Source organism: Westerdykella ornata (genome assembly GCF_010094085.1).
Source record: "Westerdykella ornata strain CBS 379.55 unplaced genomic scaffold EI97scaffold_20, whole genome shotgun sequence".
Taxonomy (NCBI): Eukaryota; Fungi; Ascomycota; class Dothideomycetes; order Pleosporales; family Sporormiaceae; genus Westerdykella; species Westerdykella ornata.
The window spans coordinates 1-13187 of record NW_022986870.1 but is presented as its reverse complement, the minus strand read 5'-3'; the positions used below and the strand labels follow the sequence as shown (position 1 = coordinate 13187).

Here is a 13187-nt window from a genome sequence, read left to right as displayed (position 1 = left end):
GGTCCGTGGTCGCTCCTGCCCATGCCCTCGGAAAAGCCACACCACCTGCCACCTGCACCTCCACCACGCTTTGGCTTTCCTTGGCCCCTTGGCGCCTTGGCCCTCGCAAGCACCCACCTCACCCACCTCCAGGGCTGCACCAAACAAACCGCATCCGCTTCCCCATACTTGTAACTTGCATCCGAACCCTGCACTGCACATCCAACACCCCCTCCCTCCTCACTCTACTCCGTACCTAGGTACTCCTCAGCGCAGCAGGTCAATCATCATCACATCCATTCATTCATCCCCTTCACTCACACACGCCCTCAGCTGCCTGCCCCCCCTCTCCGTCTCCCTCTCTCCCTGCGGCATCCCGAATCCGACGAGGGCCCCGACACCGCTCCCGCTCCCGCTCCCGCTGTCTCCACAGCAGCACCTTCAAAGGACCGGTACCTCACCAGAGAGCACTTGGTCTCACCGCTTCTCCAACGCATCAAATCAATTGCAGCTGCCATGCTGCCCCTGCTGCTGCTGCAACTCCTTCTGCCTCTCCCTCTGCCTCTGCCCTGCTGCAGACTCTCAGAATGATGCCTCGATAGTCGCCTCCCTCCCTCGCCATCTTCGTCATCATGGCTGACCAGCAACCGGCTTCCTTCTTCCCCCCCTCCAGTATCCCCCCACCGCCGCCACTGCCTCCTTCCAAAACGTCCTACTTCTCGCGCTTCGTGACCCAGCCTCTGACGACTGCCTATGGCTCGCGCCCTCCCTCTGCTCAGGCAAACCATCCCCATGGCGGCCGTCCGAACCCACTGGTCCCAAGGCTGCCCGAGTAAGTTGAGAGTCTCGTTTCATTCCCCCCCTGCCAATTGCTGCATCTTGCATCTTGCATCTGCATACCAATCCGTCCCATTACCGAGCAGTGTCCTCTGCTTTGCCTTCGCCGTTTGTTCTTCCGCTGCAATTTCGGGCTCGTAAAACATCTGTGCCACTCACGTTCGCATCTGACAAAATCCTAACCCCCCCGTGCAGTGCCCGGACTGGCTCGTCGCAAGACGCCAGCCATAAAACGGGCCTGGAGATCTCGGCCCTTGACATCAACCGTGAGCGTACCCACGCCATCCTGGCCGGCAAGGAGATCCTCAAGACAGTGCGCGTGCAAGGCGCCAAGATCGTCGAGGAGACCAATCTCCGCGCCGCCATCCTCAACTATGCAGACCGAACCACCACACCTGCTCGCCAGCGCGACGGCCTTGGGGTTCATGACGTGAAGTGGTCTCACGGCCCGTTTGGCACCCACATTGCAACTGCCGCCGCCAATGGCAAGGTGATTCTGTACGATCTCAATCGTGCCGGCATGGAGATGGCCCGCCTGCACGAGCACACCCGTCAGGTCCACAAGCTTGCCTTTAATCCTCACCAGGGCGCTCTGCTGCTCTCCGCTAGCCACGATGCCACCGTTCGCCTATGGGACTTGCGCGACTTCCGAAAGGAAGCCATGACCTGTCGCAGCAGAAATCAATTCGTCGGTATGAATGGCGGCATCCGGGATGTCCAATGGTGTCCCACAGACGCCCTCGAGTTTGCCTTTGGCACCGATAATGGAACCATCCAGCGTTGGGACTTCCGCCACACAAAGGGCCCGAAACAGAAGGTCACGGCCCACGATCAGCGCACTTGCACATCCATCGACTGGCACCCGGATGGCAAGCACTTGCTCAGCGCCAGCGTCGACAAGACGGTCAAGCTTTGGGATTTCTCGCTGGATGGGAGGCGGCAGAAGCCGGCATTCGTCTTGACCACGCCCTACCCCGTCTACAAGGCCCGCTGGAGACCACCCTACTGGTCCGACGAATACTACGAAAAGGGAGTGTATCAATGCACCCAAATCGCCACGTCCTATGATCGGGATCACCCAGCCATCCACGTCTGGGACTTGCGACGGCCGTATCTGCCGTTCCGAGAGCTACAGAAATTCGCCAGCGCCCCTGCCGACATGCTCTGGCACTCACGCGACACCCTTTGGACCGTTGGCCGGGAGGGCGTGTTTCAGCAGAATGACGTCCATCATGCGGCAAAGGTGGTTGACCGCCGCAATCTGCAGTCCTTTGCCCTGTCGCCAACGGGGGAGCTTGCTGCCGTCGTACAGAAGCGACCCCGGCAGCGGCGCGCGGGCCTCGACTATTCCTCCGACGACACGTATCTGGGGAAGAAGCGCAGTAGCTCGGAAAAGACTAGCCTTCGCAGCTCCGCAGACGATAGCTTGGACGACAGCTTCCTCAGCTCGTCGCTGAAGAAGAGCCATGGTCGCACGGCAAGTAGCAGATCGACCAGGTCGTTCGGGACCACTGCTCCGTCCGAGACGGCACCCAAGGTCATGTTCCTCACGGACTCTCTGGCAATGCACAATGAATCGTTGAAGCCAAACCAGATTGCGGTTCGCGGGACCTTGCCCGGCGCATTCAATGTCCAGATATTCGCCTACCTGGCTCAAAAATACAAGGCGATAGCGCTCCCCGACCCGCCCACGGTGCGGGCCTTTCTCGATCTCCAACATGCCTTCGATCAGAATGCCGAGTATGCACAAAGAGCCGCACTCCACAGGTTGGCTGAGACTTGGAAAATCGTTGGCAGGGCCGTCACCTTTCTCGCTAGGCGACGCGCAGAGAAGCACAGACAGCACCGACGCACGCACGAGACGACATACCCCGCATCCGCATCCGTGGCGTCTCATGAGGCTAATGAGGCTAATAATGAGGCCGCGCCCCAAATCGGGTCCGATGTGCCTTTGCCAGCACGCGACAACAACACGTCGTCCCTCACCCTCACCGTCCCTCCACGCCCGGTCCCCTGCGCTACCGAGTCACAGCAGGGTGCACATCCACCTCCTACCAGCAGTGCAGTTGCCAGTACCTCCAACGTGCCCACGCCCGTCGCACGTCCTGTTACGAGCCCGGAAGCAGCTTCTAGTAGTAGTGCACAGCAGCTGCATCCACTACCAGACCCCGACGAGGATGACGGCAAGGTCCAGCTACCGCCACCGGCCACTGGACCCCATTCCTTGGGCCCAGCGGAGGCCTCGCTCGCCCAAGGTGCTTCGAATGGCTCGCTGGCTCCCGATCGCCTCACCTTCGACGCATCGCCATGGTACAACTCGCCGCGGGATTTGGACGAACGTAGGGCTTTGATCGGCAGTTGGAGGGCAGTGCCCCGGGAGCCGCTCCGCCTGGAACCTTCCAGTGCGAGAGGGATGGGCATCGACATACCACATCGACTGGACCGACATGACTCGGGCGAGAGCTTTGCCATGTTCTCGGCTTCAACCGATTCGCAGACGGCTCCCTCTGCGTCGAGCTCATTTGCAAGTGGTAGATCACACAATCCGAGTATGCAGTCCATTCCTGAGGATATCCCGCTCGGACGCCCAGGCTCCAGCTTTGGGAAGCCAAGGCCAACGGAACAACCCCCTCTGGATACTGCTAACATGGCTACGAGCCTGTCTATATCACCCAAAAATAATGCCCTTGGCGCAGGCTATATTGGACCCGGCAAGCCGCGCGAAGTCTTCAAGCAAGGTTCGGCCCGTGCTGGCTCCAGCCTTGCAACCGACCACGGCAGCAATGAGCACGCAGCGTTGGAGATTGCAACCCTTCGCAGGAACAACCAGCTTCTCCGACACGATAGTTCCGAATCTGAGGTACTATCAAGCACCAGGGACGGTGTTCTAGCTTCCTCACCCGAATACAATCCTGAAATGGAGGCGAGCGGAACGATTGTTCCTGAATTCCACGAAAAGACTGTATCCCCACAAGCCCGGAAATCGATCCCAGCTCCGCATCTTCCGCAGAGGGCTCCTGCGCAGCTTGAATCAAGTGCCGAGGACCCGCTCCTGTTGTCAGATTTCCAGGCTTTCCATGTTGACGCGGAACAAGGGGCGGCGTTCACCGTCATCGGCTTACTGGAGAACATCTTGGCATTTCACACGCGTACCTTATCCGATGCGCAGACATCTTCCTTGCTGGTCCTGTTGCTCGCGCCATTACTATCGCAAACCCAGTCCAGGACTGATGCTACAGATATTTTGGCTCACTTCTCCGATGTTCTTTCTTCCATGGGCATGAGCCCTGCGCAAGTGCAGACCATCGTAAAGACTCAGCTTAGTCACGTGCTCACCACAGGAATCAATCCGTTCCAAGCCGAGGCCATCTTGTACACTTACCATGATCAGCTTCATAGCCTTTCGCTCTTCAACTCTGCAGCTTCGCTACGTCGTCTCTCGTATCCTACGTACCCCGCAGTATATGAACAAGCCCTCAAAGACACTCAGTTGGGACTGCTATGCCTTAGCTGCAAGTCCCCCATCAACAATCCCAAGGACAAGATGCGGTGCGAGACCTGCAAAAGGGCGCAAGCGCCGTGTCCAATCTGCTGGGCTCGGTTTCCGGCTTTTGAGCCGGCCACGAAGAAGAAACTCAAAGCAAAGCACCGTCATGCTCATAAAGATACCACACATCGCAGGAAGAGATCTTCTCTACAATCTGACCAGTTGAGGTTAGACACAGACGTTGAGGGAAGTGAGATCAGCCCCTCAACCCCTGAGAACCTCTCGGGTCTCAATACAACGCTCTGGACGTGGTGTCCGCTCTGTGGTCATGGTGGCCACACACATTGCCTCTCAACTTGGTTCGCCAACGGCAATCTCTCAGATGGTGCTTGCGCCACCGAGGGTTGTCTCTGTGACTGTGTGAGCGGCCGCCGCCGCCACGATAAACTTGACGAGATGATAGCAAGGAAAGCAGAGAAGGAGAGGTCGAAAATGGTTCGTAAAGGTGACGATTGGAAGATTGGGGAGAGTAAAGCTGTCTCTGCCGTTCGTGGCACACTCCCTGTAGGGGACGGTTCAACAACGGAGAGTGTCGATTCACCACGGAATCAAGTTTCTACCACTACTGGGGCGTCTTCAGCCGGAACTCAGCTCGGCAAGAAGGAGGACGCGAGAAGGGTTCGAGTCGTGGGTCCTGAGGATTCGCGATGAGCCCGGTGGAGGTTTCAAAGCTTCGCTTCTTCCACCATGCACTCTGCTGAATCAGTTTCGAGGTCCTTCGTTCATCTCGGCTAGGTGCCTGCATTATCACAACTTTACGAGGCACACCGAGACACCCATCGCAGATGAGTCTCGAGTTAGTTAGCTAGGACCCTCATGATGTCGGGTTCCTCAGTTCTTCCTCCCCGTCATCCGGGGAGCTACGGGCGACGCCCGCCCTTGCAGACCGTCACACCGCTCTCTCGAATGGCGACTGCGTGGGTTGATCCCTGGCATCGCATCAAGGCTTGGCGCATGCATCGACTCGGTTGGCGGTCCATGCCAGGGATCGGAACGAGGGCCACGTTTTTTTGGTGGCTTTTTGCGGCGTAGGCGTTGCGAGGGCTTGGTTCTGGAAGGCTTGGTGTGCTTACTGGAAGTTGCTTTTAGCAACCTCGGATGGGCGGTGTGTTGAATTGCTTGTATGCTTTGGGAAGCATTGTAAGTGTGCATCTGTAGTGCTACGACCGCTTTGTATATTGCATCTTTTTAAAAGAGATGTTTTGATTATTATAATAACAAAGTCTTCTGCTGGTACTTGAAATGGATGCACGACCTTCGGCATCTGCGAGTGATGTGTTGACCGCCCTTGGGGAACAAAGGAAGATTGAGTTTCAGCGTGCAGGTTCTGACTTTTACAGAGAAGTGCAGATGCAGAATAATATAGGATATATATAGCTCACAGGAATGGGGTTTTAGACTACGGCATGGCGGGAATTATCCTCTCTCCGAGAGGGGTGATTCTGGGCGAGTGATTATTTGTCTGCCAACTGTGTGAGCCAACTACCTGGCAGCTGCAAGTCTGGTGCTGAACTGGCACCCGATATCCATCAACGAAAGAAAGCGAAATACGGCGCATGTACCAGGTTGGTACGAATAATGTCTGCAACGGGGGATCGTCGGTGCATGTAAGCCACTCGCCTCACATTTCACCGATTTGATCGCTGTTCACCAATTCGCCAACAAAGGATGCAATACATATTAAGCAGGGAGGCTCGAGGAGAGGCAAAGTAAACTTCGACAACCACACCGATGAGGCGCCCGTCTCCGTGAGCTCTCTGTGACGTGGTATCTATGTCGCCTTCATCGGTGGAGAGCTGATTTTGGGCAGCAAAGGACTTGATTCTCCATGCAAGAAAGTTGATGAAACAGTCAAATGCATGTCAGGGAATCGTCGAGATCACCATTGGGAGGCAATCTTTCTTGATAATGAAACCTAAGGGGGAAAATAAGGGGGAAAGAAAAAAGAGTAAAAATTAAATGGGCGTTTCCAGTTTCCCGGGATTCGTGGGATCTGGAGCAACCATTGCTCGGAGCCAGGCTGTTGTTGGTCCCCTTTCGTGTACCACACTATGTGACACTACCACACAGTACTGACAGGTTAAATGGTAATATGTAACAACAAGGCTGAGCTACGTACCTACGGAGAGGTCTACCCCTCACCTCATCCCCAAATCAGCCTGTGTAGGCTCCCAACCTACTCGAGAAAGCGATTTCTGGCTCTATGCGGCCCTCCTCAGTGCTGGAGCCGGGTAGACCACAAAGCTGGGTGTCTTTACGATATTCTGCCGTCTTCCCTGTATCCACCCGTCATCGTTAACTTTGAACGCAGCGCTTCTACTTGTTCCTCAAGGTCGGCTTGCCGCTGATACACATCCACCCATCGTACATGGATGCATGGCGGAAGTTGTCTCATCGGTGAACGAATATTGGGAAGCAAATGACGACGGCGGCCGAGGGCGGCGGAGGCGGGCGGGATGATGCAAGACGCGAGACAAAGCCGTAGACGGAGACGGGGAAGGCAGATAGATGAGACATGTGAGATGGCGAGATGCAAGATGTCGTGTCCTGCGTTGCTGGGCAACTACTTGTGCAGCATGCGTTCTTCTCCCATGCGAAACCATCCAGGAGCGTCATCAACTCCGGGAGATCCAGGACCGGTCTACGAGAAGCAACGTGATACCTGAGTACAGCTTCTTGAGATGGTTGTACCCAGGTATCTACTTGATCAGACCAACCACCAATGTGACCACCCTAGAACGGGGAACATCTTCCGCGGAAGCGGTGTACGATACACTACACAGGGAACTGCACCACCATTGACGAAACTACTCAAATGACGAGGTTTTATCTGGCAAGGATGTCTGCTGAGCCTGGGGCACTGTCCAGTAGTTTTCAGCAGCACGCATTTTCGTCGCATGTAACACAGCAGTTCGGATTGACACAAGTGCACAAAAGGGTCTAGATAGAGGGAGCCTGGACAGCACTGGACGCGAGAGCAAAGGGGGCGGGCGAAGGGCTCGAGGGTGGAACGGGTTGTGCAGTGGTTGTGGTTAGAGCTGCAAGGCTTATTGACTGTATGTGAGGATGCCCTCAGTGTGTTGAACAACAATAGAGATGGCGCTGGGCGTCTCTCGGGGGGTGATATGAGCGCTGGATGCTAATTCGAGGGGATGAACGGAACGTGAAGCCGTTGGGATTGCATACTTCGTGCGTCGTCGCCATCTGTGAGGGCCGCTTCTCAAACGCACGGGTACGATGTCGTCTGGATTGAGCAATAATCAGCTAAACTGAGTGAGTGGCGAAGTGAATGCGTATGTGACTGTCCCATGTCGTTGGCATAGTCCTAATCTTCATGTCGAATTCGCCGTTTGTAGACCTCTTGCCCATAGAGCAGGGCAGCAAAACACAGAACTTGAGGCACCCAGTGAACTGGCCTTGCGGCTTCCGAATTTGATGAGTTTCGAGAATATTCATCTTGACCGTATCCTGCCCTGACCATGGGCTTCGTCACACCGCCGGAAATACCGAGGAAGAAACGGCGCCATCCGACAGCCCAAACGACCATTCCTCCATTTTAGTGTTCGAATATTGTTCGCCTGCCTCGTAATCAACCTCCATTCGAGCCACGCCAGCTGTCTGCTGAGCATGTCGCATAACTCCTGCCATCCGCAACTCGTTGAACTTTCTTTACCGCGACGCGCTCCAGACACCCTTGAGGAAGCCATCCCTCTGGGTCAGCCTGTTGAGGCTGTCGTCGCTCTCGCCCATGGCACGCACGAAGCCGCAGAGAGCATAGGTCTGGTTCTCTCCTGAATCCAACATTAGCCTCCCTTGGTTCTCCCTTCTCTCATGTTCTTCCACGAACCGGTGTAGCGTCCGTTCTCATCGACCTTGCCGATGCTGATCTGGACGGAGGCGTGGTCCTTGGCCTTGATGATGCGGCCAGTGGCGCTGCACTTGCGCGGCACGTAGCTACGGGCTCATTGTCAGTTCCCGCGTCCTGTGCTTCATACCGACATGCGTGGTGTGCGAATTTTGTGGGGAGAGACCGGAATACCAGGGGAGGGGCTCGAAGGGGACTCACAGGTCGACGAGCTCACCGCGTTCGTTCTCCATGGCGAATGAAGTGAGTAGGTATAACAGCGGGTAGATAAGTACTTGCGGGGTCTCAGAGCGTCGTGGTTCTCGTCGTCGCGCGTTTTCGAAGTCGAGGTTGTGGGAATTTCGCTCGGGCCGGGTCTCGCTTAGGTACGCACGTGAGTGGGGGACGCTAAGATGAAATCGGTTAGCGCGGGATTTGTGCCCCGGTGAATGTTCTTTGTACATCACTTCTCGCTCAACAGGAATCGACGACGCTGCATGAACATTGGGCTATACTAACTGTAATTGCCACAAGAGTGCATATGCGTATATGCATCGCTTTCTCTAAGCCTACTTCTGCATCAACTCCTTCACCTTCTGAAGGTTCAGCGCATCAACTGTGGCATTGACGCCCTTCATAGTGTCTGCCATACAGACCGCGTTGTAGATCGCCTCTTCCACAGCATCAGCTGTTGCTTCAAAGAGCGAGTTGATTGTCTGATCATCCACCATCTCTATGCCTACCGGTCTGGCAGTCCAAGGATCGACTACAGTGCCGCTAGCCGTCACAGTCTGAACATCCAATGCATTGCCAGTCGAGAAAGCTAGAAAGATATCCCCAGAAGGATTGGATCCCCAGCCGCCTACTCTCGCCAGGCCGACAGTAGCACGTTTGGCAAGACGTTGTAGCTGCGTTGGATGAAGCGGAGCATCAGTGGCCAGAATCACGATGATGCTACCATCTTTTCTGTCCTTTGCTTTTCCAATCTTGAAGAGAAGATTGGCTTGCGCAAGTATCTCGGGGTCGTCTGGATTATCTCTCGCATTTCGCTCCTGCTCCTCGAATATTAAGCGCCCTATGGGCGTGCCAGCGATTCGAAAGTCCTTCATTTTGCCGTAGTTTGCCTGGACAAGAGCTCCAATAGTATAAGCCTTTGCCCCTTGGGCAGGAACGACTCGACTGCTGGACCCGGTGCCGCCTTTGAAATAGTGACATATCATTCCTGTTCCACCGCCTGTATTTCCTTCTCTCACAGGGTCACTGCTCGCCTCGTCAATTCCCTTGATAACGTGCTCTGGAGTCACGGCAAACTTGGTGACATCGTGTAGGAAGCCGTCGAACGTCTCAGCAACAACTGGGAGCAGAAACCAATCTACCTTTCCATCTTGGTCCGCATGCTCGCGAATGGCGTACTCGTAAATGCCATTGTAAGCTGACCCGACACCAAAACTTCCCGTGAGCAGGATAGGCGAGTGAAGCAGACACGTTTCTTCGATCCAGTGGCTTCCGGTCATTTCTCCAGAGCCGTTGAAGCGGAATATCCCTGCGAGGCATGCTTTGTGAAACCACTCCTTCCGGGTAAGGATGGTCGTCAGCCCGGTGTTGATGGAATGAGGGGCCACGTGGGGATACTTTGACGACTCATGGATGGATTGGGTAGACACCAAAACGCCGGGAACGTCGGTGAAGCTGTTCTTAATTCCTGTTTTGTGCCTGCCAAACTCCACCTTCGGGAGCAGTTCTCTTATTCGCTGGCGAGTAGGTGCGGTAGTGGTGGAGGATGCTGACATGATGGTGAAGGGAATGATTTGGTTACCATCGACTGTGTCCCTGAAGTGCTCAACGGCAGTTCTTCTTCGAGCTCGCGTCTTCTATAGCATAATCGGCAGGAGCTGTATGAGAAGTCTTTTACATGTCGGGTCTGACACTGGTCGACTATGGAGCCCAATGGGGAAGGTGAGAATGCGCGGAGCCAATAGACTCCACACGAGATATATGGTGCTGATGAGAGGCCAATGACTCACAAAACACTGTCAGACCAAATAATCATACCCAGTCGTGCCAATGGTGAAGCCACATTGCTTCTGTCCAGGTGGTGCTGAATAACGAGATTATGTACCCTCTTTCCAGAGCTGGGGCCTGACGTGAGGCTGTCCACATATAAGACTTCGCAATTGGTCATTATGTTTATCCGCCAAAATCGCCGACTATGAAGCTCGTGGCATAAGGTAGGTAAATTGAAACGTGCCATTGCTTGGGACATAAGAACTCGACAACAGAGAATCACCGCCGACCACCCTCACCCTATCAAAGAGGACATTTGCCCAGGGGGTCCTTCCTGATTCTGACATGCCCTTCCTGGTTGCGCACTCTCTCGAGCCAAGCCTTCACATTCTCCCCTAGTGTGAATCCAATCATCTCAGCGCTCTGCGTATAAGCGTAAAGCGCAATATCTGCAATCGTCATGCCATTCCCGACGAACCATTCTCTGGGTGCTTCACCTTCCTCTCCTTTCAAATGACCTTCCATGACATCCAAAGCCGCCTGACCCCTCTCTTTGATGCGCTTGACCTCCTTTTCTCCTCTTTCCTCAAACTGCTCCGGCGCCCAGTACGTCCAGTATTTCAAGGCAGCAATATAAGGCTCATGGGAGTACTGTTCGAAGAAGAGCCACTGCAGGACTTGAGCTCTACCTAGTGCCGTGGTAGGAAGGAATCGACCATATGTCTCTGCAAGGTAGAAGATGATAGCATTCGACTCTGCGAGGGGAGGAGTGTTGGGATCGTCAAGAACCAGTACGGGGATGCGACCATTGCGGTTGATCTTGAGAAACTCTGGACGACGAGTCTCGGGTGGCGTAGCCAGGATGTCCAAGCTAGTTGTCTCAAATGGGATATTGAGATGCGATAGGAGGAGGGACACTTTATAGGCGTTGCCGGATGGGATGGAGGACTCGTAGAGGCGCATTTTAGAAAGGATGTGGGGTATCGGCAAATGTCTTATTGAGAATTGAGTATCGAAAATTGATCAACTGTCGGTTGGCCTTGTAGTGACGCTTTTCTTTATTTATATTGTTTTTACGGAGCACCTTCGCGGGCGATTGGAAGTTTCCAGTTAGCCGCGCCCTTGCGATGGACAAATTAGGGTTTGACATATGCATGCCCAGGTGACTGCCCCAGAGTGGGGCTCTTTCTACGTCCTACTGAAGACAGCCCTGCACTTCCTCTATATTGTTGTTTTCCACGTCGAATTCAATAGGGTAGCATGTGTATTCATAATAGACCCTGATATAAGCTTTCTAGGCCCCTCTATCTGCGTCTCCTAAAAGCTCTGTTCGTTAGTGCACTAGTCTGTATCAGATCTAGCGCAGATTTGTTGGCTATCTATGCATGTTCCCAATTGCAAGCACACCCATTCGCGCATTAACCGCCTAAGAAATGCACTTCTCGTACTTCGCTTACAGACATTTCATCATCTCTCCGTTCGCTATTCTACTTCCCCGCCTCGGAAGCGGCATTGCTTCCTATAAGTCCTAGGGGAAAGCTGCAAACCATGATGATCCCGTAGCACATGTACAAGCGCAAGGCACTTTTACCCACACTTAAGCGGCCAAACCCCATTTTCGAGTGGAAGACGGGCGTTGGACTACCGTTCGTGCCGATTTCTGTCGTCAAGAACAATAACCCACGTGGTATAGATGAAGATGAGATGTTCTCCCCACAAGCATTAGCCCACAAAGATGAATTCCTAACTCCCCTCCAGAGCCATCACTGTTTGAATTACTTCCTTCTGATAACTGCTCTCCACGGAGTATCGGCGAGTACCTTGATTTGGCAGCTGTTCTCTCCACTGTTCCGTTTGCATTGTTCCGCGCCTTGCTTGCCACGAGCCCCGTCCAGTTACGCAAGCTGTGACGTATCACGGTATCCAGTGCCGATACTAAAGACAGCTTTTGCCTAGCTGCCAGCGGTACGATGGAGCATATCGTCAGCAGGTTGTTCAATGTTGGGTGTCGTCGAGGGATTCTAGGATAAGCCTGCATTTAAGGACCAGATCCCCTTTGCGGACTTAGATGAGGATACGCTGGATAGCGCCGGGCACACATAAAAACGTTATACCCGGGACTTTGGCACCCACACGCTGCCTCCCTAGCATAAGTCTGGATCTTGCGATCTCTTCCGTATCCTTTGCTAGAGGACTCCTAAATCCCTCCTGTCGCTACGGGAATTCGATCATGTGTCAAGACTTTAAAATCCATTACGCTGGCTGTGGGCATGTTGAATGGCGTTATGGGCAGCCTTGCATGAAAGTCTTCCATGAACTGAATCGGATCCATACCCACGAATTCCATACGCCGGGGCTTCCCTTCGACCCCAACTGTTGCCCTCTTCTATCGCGTTACTCACCAGGGTTGTGCCATGTGTGTAGCTGGAGGCAATATCAGAACCCGCGATTCAGGGAATCAACTTCCAGCTCTTGTGGTGGCCACAGATATTGAAGCGACGCATGGTCCTTCATGCGGATATTTCCACGCATTTGCTGTCTCCTCATCTGTCTCGATTGTTCGGAATATCCAATTTACGGTCTGTCATGCCATCCATTTGACTTGGCCTCTTTCTGCCGCCGAAAAATGTTAGTTATCGTGAGGCGTTCATGCTTCGCGCTTTATAGAATATATATTTCTTGGCATGAAATTGAAGGAATATCAGCCTTGAAGTATTCCCAATTCTTACAAGCCGGCGCATATTTGTACCAGCTAGACAGATGCCAAAAAAAACACCAACATTGGACCAAATTTTCCGCTTGGAATTACGGCTCGAAATTCGAAATACTGTTTTGTCGCAACAAGACACACCTACGGTTCAATTTGCAGCCTCCTGCAGGCTGTACAGCAAGAGTTATTCACTGAGGAAGACCTGAAATCTGCCCCTCTGGTCCGGCATCTGAGTTTCCCCAAAGGCTTGGCAGCCTCGGCAGCCT

General features: G+C 54.0%; 3 protein-coding genes across 3 annotated transcripts; 1 reads left to right on the top strand and 2 right to left on the bottom strand.

Moving 5' to 3' along the window:
• Positions 1-152: 152 nt before the first annotated feature.
• On the top strand, positions 153-5014 carry EI97DRAFT_422353 (uncharacterized protein; the record flags this gene model as incomplete). The annotated part of the gene is made up of 4 exons (XM_033797085.1): positions 153-811; positions 1012-2841; positions 2890-3778; positions 3827-5014. The coding sequence occupies exons 1-4, from the start codon at positions 612-614 to the stop codon at positions 5012-5014; spliced, it is 4107 nt and encodes a 1368-aa protein (XP_033651848.1). The 5' UTR covers positions 153-611.
• A 2680-nt stretch (positions 5015-7694) lies between these two features.
• EI97DRAFT_478645 (DmpA/ArgJ-like protein) lies at positions 7695-9997 on the bottom strand (the record flags this gene model as incomplete). The annotated part of the gene is made up of 4 exons (XM_033801990.1): positions 7695-8154; positions 8211-8317; positions 8430-8615; positions 8781-9997. The coding sequence occupies 4 exons, from the start codon at positions 9995-9997 to the stop codon at positions 8033-8035; spliced, it is 1632 nt and encodes a 543-aa protein (XP_033651847.1). The 3' UTR covers positions 7695-8032.
• A 414-nt stretch (positions 9998-10411) lies between these two features.
• On the bottom strand, positions 10412-11484 carry EI97DRAFT_435144 (glutathione S-transferase-like protein). The gene has a single exon (XM_033798798.1). The coding sequence runs from the start codon at positions 11172-11174 to the stop codon at positions 10515-10517; it is 660 nt and encodes a 219-aa protein (XP_033651846.1). The 5' UTR covers positions 11175-11484; the 3' UTR covers positions 10412-10514.
• Between the last annotated feature and the right edge of the window lie 1703 nt (positions 11485-13187).